At 36.1% G+C, this 10,650-nt stretch overlaps 1 protein-coding gene across 8 annotated transcripts in view; it reads right to left on the reverse strand.

The window, feature by feature from the left end:
• Positions 1-10,650, reverse strand: part of Usp3 (ubiquitin specific peptidase 3) — a 98,710-nt gene that overhangs the window by 23,202 nt on the left and 64,858 nt on the right. For all 8 annotated transcript variants that reach the window (XM_048793683.1, XM_048793679.1, XM_048793680.1 and 5 more), the window contains 2 exons: positions 9,525-9,638; positions 6,857-6,970 (listed from right to left, as the gene is read on the reverse strand). In XM_048793683.1, coding sequence (XP_048649640.1) covers positions 6,857-6,970; positions 9,525-9,638 — 228 coding nt within the window. The remainder of the gene's footprint in view (positions 1-6,856; positions 6,971-9,524; positions 9,639-10,650) is intronic.

Here is a 10,650-nt window from a genome sequence, read left to right on the forward strand (position 1 = left end):
TGAATTCTTTATCTGACATTCCATCTGCTGCAGCTATTACCTCTTCTAACGTTGAGTTGACCTGCATTGCTTGTGGTCCTTTCTTTCCTTGTCTCTTCATACTGTTCGCGTTACTTTCTGCTTGGTGAAACTGTTGTGCTATTGAATTTTCCCCCTATATATTTATATTGGTCTTGTATAGTTGCTTGATGATAAAGTGAGAGAGACTCGGGTGTTTGTGACTCACTTTCTTTACCAGGAGACCAACTGTTTCTGTCGCCGCTGGTATTGATGACTCCGCCGCTTTCTGATGACATCAGATCTCTGCCATGTTGGTATCCCATGCGAATGGCAGCATTTCGTTCCCTTTGCCAGGTGACCAAAGCAACTGGCGAGTCCTGACCGGCCCTCACAAGCCCCGTCTCAGTCCTGTTGCCACTGCCTATGAAGGCTCGGTTGGTATTTACCTCCACAGTATTCAGCAGGACCCGGACCGAGAAGCAGTTTCCACGGATTCTTTAGCCCTGGGCCAGAGCAGTTCCGGGAGCCGGAATTTGGCCGCTCCGTGCTCGGTGTATGTTCTGATAGGAGCAAGCTCCAAGAAGCAGTTTCCGCGGGTTAATTAGCACTGAGCCTAAGTAAGTTGTCTGCGAGTCGCAGGCAAATGGCAGCCTGAAATTACCTTTCTGTGGCTGAATGTGGCTGAATCAGTCGAAAGCAGGGATGGTGACCCAATCTAAATCTTCTGATGTGTGGGATTTGTTTGTTTGTTTTGTTTTCTGACACCAGGGATTGAATCCAGGGACATTTAACCACTGAGCCACATGTCCAACCCTTTTTTGAGACCAGGTCTTGCTAAGTTGCTGAGGCTGGCTTTAAACTTGGAATCCTCTTGCCTCAGCCTTTCAAGTCATTGGGATTATAGGCATGTGCCACTAAAAACATTTACAATCCTCCTTCTTTCCCTAAAGATCTTGATTGACTTTATTTTTGCTTCTAGAATTTGGTTATACTTCATTACATAAAATAGAATGTGTTTCCTGTAATTCTATTTTTAAACATTTAAATAATTTCCTTGACTTATCTGAAAAGCCTTAATAAATATTATCTAGTATGTTAAATTCAATAAACTTCAGTGATCTTGTCAATTATTTCCCAATCATACCATCAAGGCTTCTGAAACTTTCTCTGTAGTCAACTTAGATTTCTCTTGTTCTGTAATCATGCTAAAAGAACACTCTTTACATTCAGGTGTATGTTTATGTTCTGTATTCATATTTCAACCATGTCACTCAAACAATTGCTTGTAAACTAATGAGAAAAAGAATTTATGAAGAGCTGTCTTTTTGACAAGAGAATTAAGACAGAAAGAAATAACAATGGCCCCAATTTTAACAAAAGTTTTGTATCTTCACTTGTTCATAAACTCAGATAAAATTATCCCCTGTTCCTAATGTCTACATAAAATCTGTAGTAAAGTTGTCATGAGCAATCATTATTAGAGATCACACTACAAATATAGAAAGCCAAAAAGGTCTTGAAGCATCATTCTGAATGGAGGGTTAAGAAAGAAGAACACTGATAAAGCACAAGGAATAAACAAGAACACGGGGGCAATTGTCTCTTCACAATAATTTTTGGCACAATGAAGACAAACCAAATTTAGCCAAATCTTAAGGACAAAGAAGTGTTCTGATAAAGAATAATCAAAGAGCTAGGTGTGGTGGTATACACTTGTAATCCCAGTGACTTGGGAGGCAGGAGAATCACAAGTTCAAAGCCAGCCTCAGCAACTTAGCAAGGCCTTAAGGACTAGCAAAACCATCTCAAAATAAAAAAGGGGCTGGGGACGTGGCTCAATGGGTAAGCACCCCTGGATTCGATCCCTGATACCATAAAAAAAAAGATAATAATTGAAGAAAAGGTTTCTTTGTACTGCTTAAGTATAAAAAGCAAGCATTCCAAATAATGCAAAAGATATCACCAGATACAGATATGCAATTACTTGTGTGATACAACATGCAAAACTGACATTCCTATGCATTACTGACTATTTTGGGTTTTGGCAGTGTCACTATATAATTTGGAAAATGGCAAAGACCAATAAGGAATAGGATATGCCTCTATAGACTCAAACGTTATCATTCTAGAACTCCCTCTAAATTACTTAGGACACATTAGAATTTTAGTTTCTATTCATATTTAAAATGTCTTTACTATTTATACAAAAATTCTAAGTTACTGTTTTGGGAAAAATATCTGCAAAACCAAAATATGTTGATTTATTTCTATCCAATATTTGATATCAATCATGGCTGAGTTGCCTAAAGACAAAAACTCCAGAAAATAAAAATGACAAAAGTGAATTTGTGTTTATACAAAATAATAATTTCTTAGCTAGAAAAACTAATATTGTGTTTTTTAAAAAATATTTATTTTTTAGTTTTCGGTGGACACAACATCTTTATTTGTATGTGGTGCTGAGGATCGAACCCAGCGATGCGCACATGCCAGGCGAGCGCGCTACCGCTTGAACCACATCCCCAGTCCAAGAAAAACTAATATTGTTTAAATAACATTTTTAAAGTCCTTCTATTTATAAATATTTCAAAAGATTATTAAAATACCACATGCAAAGATCTATGGTGTTTATAAATATTTTTTTATACTTTCTATAAAAACCAAGAAGAAAAGCTAATCAATAAGAGTAATGTCTTAGTTACTTCTTCTCCCATTACTTTTAAAAACATTGGTTGTAACAAGAAATGATTAAAAAATAAATAAATAAAAGTTCTGTGTTAGGAAGTTAAGGCAAATAAATTAGGTTATACATTAAAGTAGAAATAGCGTAAGAGTGACATGAAAAGCAAGCAAATACTATCAGGACCTGATGTGAATTATTAAGAGACCTTCTTGAAGTATTAACATTAAGCTGAATCCTAAAGAAAGAAGATAGGGATAACAAGGTAAATACTATAGGCAGAAGCATATGACATACAAAGATATCAAAGCAACAAAACAAAATCATGGAAAGAAAAGCAAAGAATAACAAAGGCTAGCATAAAAGACTACCAAAATTCAAAAGAACATACCCTTTGACCCAGCAATTCCTGAATGTGTATGTATAAGACATTTCATTGTAACACTGTTTAGAATGGCAAAAGATTACAAAAAAAATCAATACAACCATTGGTACGGGAGTATTACGTAAATTATGACACAAGTGTAAAATGGACCAAAGAAGCTATTTACTAACGTGAATCATGTCAAAGTAAAACAAAAAAGAATAACATGATGTCAGTTATGTTTAAAATCAACATAGACACACTTGTTAGTATATGTACACAGATTATCAATGAAAAGATGCACAAAAATCTAGTAAATATGACTGTTTCCAGAAGACAGAATGAATGTCAAGGGAAGAGAGTAAATGAAAAAACATTCACTGCATATTCCTTAACCTTTTGAATTTTTAACCATGTATGTCTTCTTTTTTTTATTAGCTACACATGACAGTACAATGATCTTGACAGTTCATACATTTGAATCAAATGGGGTATAATTTCTCATTTTTCTGATTGTACAGGTTGCAGAATCACATTAGTCATATAGTCACCTATATACATACAGCAATAATAATGTCTATTTTATTCTGCTGCCCTTCCTATCCCCCCTTCCCCTCCCCTCCCCTCCCATCACTTCTCTCTACCCAATCTAATGTGATACACTTTTTTTCTTTAAAGAAGTAAACTTCATAAGTTTTATGAAAAAGACAAGAATAGGAAGAGAGGGACATACTAGGAAGTCATTAGCGTGCTAAGTGGATATGTACAGTGGAAAAGGTCAGGAAAATTTTTCCTGCTGGCTTTTGGTTGGGGGGGAGAAAAATTAGCCTTGATTTCTTTATCCAAAGCTGCTGATTACATTTAAGAGCATTTTTATGCTGCATTTATTTAATAACTGAAAGTTGTTCCTCCTACATGAAGTTTATATTTCTCAATCATATTTCATTCCAGGGGATCAAGTTCCTTAGACATTGTTATGTGATAATCAGGAAAAATGGGCTTTCTAAACTTAAAAAAAGTGGCTTAGGGTTGTAGATAAATGTAATAAAAACATAATTCAAGACTCATTGTGCTTCCACATAGTCATGTTTTAAGAATCTCAAAGCACACCTAATAGAAATAAGAGCTATTAGAAGAAAAGCTGACCTTCTTGCCTCATACCTGGGCACACACACAAAAGCCTTAACCATGATATAATCTCAATATCTAGACCTAACAAAGAAAATTATTCTTTCATTACATGAAAAAGGAAAATGATCTCAATTACTACAGAACTAAAAGAAAGTCCAGCCAAGAAAATAATAGCACCTAATTCTCAGCAATCATTAAGGAATTTTAAGAGTTCATGTATATCAGAAATCACTCCAGAAGCCAGGCGCAATGGCACATGCCTGTACTCTCAGTGACCTCAGAAGGCTGAGGCAAGAGGACTCCAAGTTCAAAGGCAGCCTCAGCAACTTAGTGAGACCGACTCAAAATAAAATAAAAATAAGGGGTGGGGTGTAGACCCACAGTAGAGTGTCCCTGGGTTTAATCCCCAATCACCCCAGAGAATCCATGCTGAATTCCTCAAGCTGGTTATTTGTTCTAAAAAATTCTTTCCCTATTGTTATGGTTTAGATATGTGGTATCCCCCCCAACAGCTTATGTGTGAGACAATGCAAGAAAGTTTAGAAGTGAAATGATTGGGCTAACCCAATCAATGAATTAATCCCCTAACAGGGTGACTGGTGACTACAGACCGAGTGTCCCTGGAGGAGGTGGGTCATTGGGGGAGGCATGCCTTTGGTACATATTTTGTGAGCTGAACTTAGTCACTCTTTGCTTCTTGAGCATGTCCTGAGATACTTTCCTCCACCACAATCTTCTGCCATCATGTTCTGCCTCATCTCAAGCCCCAAGGTCCCAGCTATCTAGGGACCAAGATCTCTAAAACCATGAGCCCTCAAATAAGCTTTTCCTCTTTTAATTATTCTTGTCAGGTTTTCGGATCACAGCAATTTGAAAAAGCTGACTAAAATACCTACCAGTCGGAACATCAGAATGTGAAAATTAAGCAGCTAAAAACTAAATCATGTTCACAATTGGGCCATAGAAACTAGAAAGGGCAGAGATGTGGGAAGATTTAGAGGGAAAGTAGAATTATGTTATATAGAAGTACAATAACTTTTCTAAACTTCCAAAGAATGAAGGGCCTTGTTTACCCTGGGGACCAAGAACAATATAAAATTAGTTAGTGGGTCTCATGCAAGACATGTGGACAAATTACTATTAATGTGTGTATTATTAACCAACTTCACAAACATCTAGATTCCAATTCTGTTCATGATATCTAGTGATGTATAACACTGAACAAGTTGCTTCTCTTGTTTCGACTTCTATGAGATGGGAGTGACACTTCCCACCTTGCTTCGAATTTTTTTGCTGCTTGGTTTTTAATGAGGATCAGATATAAAATTTTCTGCTTGCCACATTATAAGCATTCAATAAGTGAAAATTAATAACAGAATACAAAGATTAAATCCCTATTCAAGAGTCCAACTAGGTGACTGTGTTAGAAATAACCCGACTAGTAATATCTTAACAATCATTGCTACCTTTCCTAGTTAAGAGTAAGGGAATTCTAAAAATTCTTATAAAATTAGTCTCTCCTAAGAGGAAATTTAAATGGCATGATACATAAGTTCCTTTCAAATCAAGACCAGGATTAAAAGTAGTTATTCAGGTCAGATCCTCAAGACTATACTTTTCAGCAAGGCAACAAATTTCAGTCCTTTGAAGTTGTTAACTTTTAAACATTTCTCTATTCTAAAAAAATAATCTATTAGGCAATAAAGCAAGATATATTTCTATATCTTGTGTGCTGTTTTTAAGCAAAGGAAAAGAAGATATATACTAGGTACCAAAATCATGACTAATAAGAATCAAACTCATTCAGGAGTGGCAAAGGCTGTTGTCCAACACCTACAGGGCACCACATCTACTATTTATTACCTGAATCCCTACAGGGCCAACTAACCCAGAAGATGTCAGTTATCTCTTCTGACAGCACATGTAGCCAGAGAGGAAGCCCCTATAACACAGTCCCTCTACCACTATGTCAGGATGGGCACTGTAACACTCTGCAGCATAACTCCTAATGGATATGAATAGTATTTTCAGAGCATCAGAACCCATATCAGAAGAGTGACTATAACACCATGGATTTCTACTTTTCTTTTGGATATTTTTAATTGGTGTAACAAGACAGTGTATGATGGCAATTACTCTAAGAGTTTCAAAGAACCAAGAAAATTTTGTCCAGTATTTTTCTTAGCATACATGTTATTTATAAGGGTTTTATTTTTATAACAAAATACCCTACCCTTTGTTAAAGATCTTTCTTTATTTCTTTTTTTTTTTAAAGAGAGAGCGAAAGAGTGAGGGGGGGGAGAGGGAGAGGGAGAGGGAGAGAGAGAGAGAGAGAGAGAGAGAGAGAGAGAGAAGTTTAATATTTATTTTTTAGTTATCGGCGGACACAACATCTTTGTTTTGTATGTGGTGCTGAGGATCGAACCTGGGTCGCACGCATGCCAGGCGAGCGCGCTACCGCTTGAGCCACATCCCCAGCCCCTGTTAAAAATCTTTCTAATGTATATTATTTATAATTTAAATAAATAAGTTTGTTTAGTCAAATGTATTCAACTTCTGCTCTTCTTTTTTTAAAAAAAGTATCATCTAGAATAGTTAAAATATCACTACTTTATCAGAAATTGTTTTAGAAGAAGTGTAAAGACTAATTTTGTTCTAAAATATCCTTCTTTAATACTTACCTAAAATTTGGCATTATCTTCCAAACAACATAAAACAAAGATTCCGGGCTAAATGCAGTTTGGCTGCCTTGCCATAAAGCACAGAGTGTTTTTCTAAACTCTTCTACCAAAGACCTGGAAAAGAGGAAGGAACAATATCATTAGCATTACTAATAAGGGGCTACTATTTCAATATAACGTTTAATTGTCTAAAATGCATAAGTGAAAAATAAAAACTTTAAAAGGGCTTAGTCTTTTCTGAACTACATTTGACCACCAAATAAGAGCACCTCAAAAACCCATAGACATATCAGTTAATTGCTGACAAAACTAGTTTTTAAGCACATCGTTAACTCTGAGAATACTACAGTTCTGCCAAATTTATACATTCTGAATTTTTTTAAATGCACAGAAACAATAAAGCAGTGGATAATTTATAGCCAAATCCTTTAAGAATGTCCATTTTAAAAACATAAAATAAGCAATAGCATCTCTTTCTCCATCTCCTGCATTCCTGCATTTTTTTTCCTTTTCCCTCCTTCCTTTTTATTTAGTACTAGGGACTGAACCCATGGACACTTTAGCACTGAGCTACATCCCCAATTCTTTTTGTTTCTTATTTTGAGACAAGGCCTTTCTAAGTTGCTGAGACTGACCTGATTCTCCTGCCTCAGGCCTCCCAGGTCACTGGGATTACAAGCATGTGTCACTGCCCTGCATTTTTCCTTCTTGCCCATCACTAGGAACTCTTCTTAGATGTTAACCTGAGAACATTTGCTCTCTTCTGCCTCAGAATTCATGTGGTCACAAAGTTTTTAATGCTCAAAACTGTACCCAGACTCTCAAATCCAAATTTAAAAGTCAAATTCTTCCATGGCCATTTTTATTCAGGTATCTCTGGTTTCCAATATGAATTTTCTACTGGAGGTCCTCTTGTTACTTCAAATTCAATGTGATTTAAACAGCTCAAGTACCTACTATTCTCTTTACTCTCCCAACTGTCACCCAGTATCCATTTTGTTCTACTCTCATAAGAATAGGACTACCATTTTTGCTAAGTGTACGAACTGTCAGAATAAAGAACTGTGAGTGTACACAACTTTAGGGAAATTTCCTTAAAGAGAAAGAGTAGTTCTTATTGATCTGTTTCCTCTTTCCTCAAGCTGGAATGAAGATGTAATGGCGGATAAGAGTCTCACCTTAATGGTTGCTCCAACAGAAACCAGAGGAACTTGATGACTTTGTGAAATGACCCTGGGCAAATAACCTCTGACTCTTACATGAGAAAATAAACCATGGATGTTTAAGTCACTGTTAATTTTTATTTTCCATGCATGTAGCTATAACTACATATTCAACTTCAACTTCTCTGTCAATATAACAACCACACCCTTGGATACTCAATTAATGCATATATCAGAGAACCTCGATACCTTCCTTCTCAACCCCTATAATCTAAGTCCCTGGGATACAAATTGTATATCTGACTTCCTAGGACCTGAACCTCTTCCTACATTTGGGAAATTTGCCATTGTAAGCATCTTAGTGGGAGTCAGAGCCTGCTGCCTACCAGAAGCTGAAAAGTCCAGATTCTGGCTTTCTCAGCCTCCCTCACAGTCAGAACACATATGTGGCCTGAGTTCTCAACATCTGAAGCACAGTAAGTGACAAAAAGAATCAAGGACAGCACCAAACCCTCTCTGTCGGTGGTAGCAGGAAAGATCATCACCCAGAGTCCAGGGACAGCAGTTAAGGGGCCTTTACCAGCACCCATCTCCATTAGGAACTGTGGCATCAGGCTGTGCAGGAAGGCAGCAGTGTCCTTACAGGACAGTTCTATCCCCTCCTACCCAACTGAAGCCTGCTTGAATGCAAGCACTTTCCACCTCGTCCTTCATACTGCTATAAAATAAAACTCCCTTCCAACACCACTCATGTGACATTATTCCATTCCTGCTCTGATGCCTGGTTTTAAAGTTTCCCCATCTTGGGGATCTACCCATATTGCCCATTTTTCTAACATATTCTATCCTACTCTTCCTCAGACACTGAGGAAGGACACTGTCAGATTATAAAATGATGTTTCAAAACGAGTGGCAATGGGAGTGTGTGGATTTGGGATAGGCAGACAGGGAAAACATTAATTATATACAGATTACAAGTCACTGCTCTATTTCAGAAAAGACACGAAAAATCGTGATTATATAGCAGATCTTCTGAACCCTAAATAGGAAAAGGCTATAATGAATTTAAGTTTGGTCCTTAATATCTGTTTTTCCCCTCTTCATATCAATTAGAAATTGTATTGCCCTACAATTAATCTGTTGGCTACAAATTAATTTTATTAGCCAAGACAGGTTTACTGAACACTATCAGACAAGTCAAGTCACATAAACTAATGATATTCATGTTAGTCTATACCTAGAACTCTATCTAGATGTCAATTCTAGAATGCCCAAATTAGCAAAGACTCAACAAGTAGAATGCTAAATTTATCCTTCCTGTTATAGTAAACAGAAAGAAAAGAATTTCAACAATTATTAAGACTGCCAGCTAGATACTTAAAATACAATTTTCCCTACAGTTTTTTTTTACGTGCCTATGAACTCAAATAATACAATAAAAATCGCTAGTGAGAGTCATGTGTTTTGCAGCTCAAAGCCAGAAAGGACATATTCTGATAACTCACACATTGTTATCCCCTTGGCTCCTGGTGTGATATGTTCGCCTTCCTGCTGTTTTCCCATTCCTTAACTCCACAGCGGGCAGTTCTTTGAAATAACAGCAAAACTGCTCAATGTTACTATTTTAAAAGAAAGGTAAGAAAATGATTATTTTTTTTAAAAAAGAAAAGAACAGAATTTAATATAACTGTAAAGAAAGTTCTATGAAATCTAGCTATGGATTTTGAAAGTGTAATCTTTCAATTAATTGTCACATTTTAAGTTGTATTAAATACGATCTCTTGTATTGAATTGCTTCATTATAGTTCTTCATGCACTAAACAGTATGGATAACTTTGTAGAAATGAACAAAGAACTTAAAATCTCTCTTCAAAAATATCTCCAATTTTCCTTACATCTATTGATTGACACCATTACTCTCTTTAGGGTGCTTGTTTCTAGGTATTTGATAATTTCCTTAAATAAAAACAAACCATATTATTTATATAACATTATACAGAATCGTAAGAATGTACCTTTAAGGAAAGATCAAATATGGTTCTTCTCCTTATTAGCAATTTGATTTGGGAAGATAATTTACTCTAGCATGTGATACATCTAACACTATACAATTCTCAAAATATTCTGCTGATGTCAGACTTGTTGGCTGTTTCATTTTTATTATTTCTCTTACATTTTTTTTATTTATTTTTTTATTGGTTGTTCAAAACATTACAAAACTCTTATTTTTTTTTTTTTTAAAGAGAGAATTTTTTTTTTAATATTTATTTTTTAGTTTTCGGTGGACACAACAACTTTGTTTGTATAAGTGGTGCTGAGGATCGAACCCGGGCCGCACGCATGCCAGGCGAGCGCGCTACCACTTGAGCCACATCCCCAGTCCCATTACAAAACTCTTGACATATCATATTTCATACATTAGATTCAAGTGGGTTATAAACTCCCATTTTGAAGATCTTCTAAATGTGTGATCTTATTACCATGCTGTAAACTTAACTAATGACTAAAATAAACTCTCTGAATAAGGGAACTGCAAACTGGTCCAAAGGCCAAATGTAGCACTTGATCAGGGAGTTTTTACATTTTTACAGTAAGTTTTACATGAGGAGGAGGGGGGGAGGAGAGGGGAGG

Source organism: Marmota marmota, unplaced genomic scaffold, assembly GCF_001458135.2.
Source record: "Marmota marmota marmota unplaced genomic scaffold, marMar, whole genome shotgun sequence".
NCBI classification, from domain to species: Eukaryota; Metazoa; Chordata; class Mammalia; order Rodentia; family Sciuridae; genus Marmota; species Marmota marmota.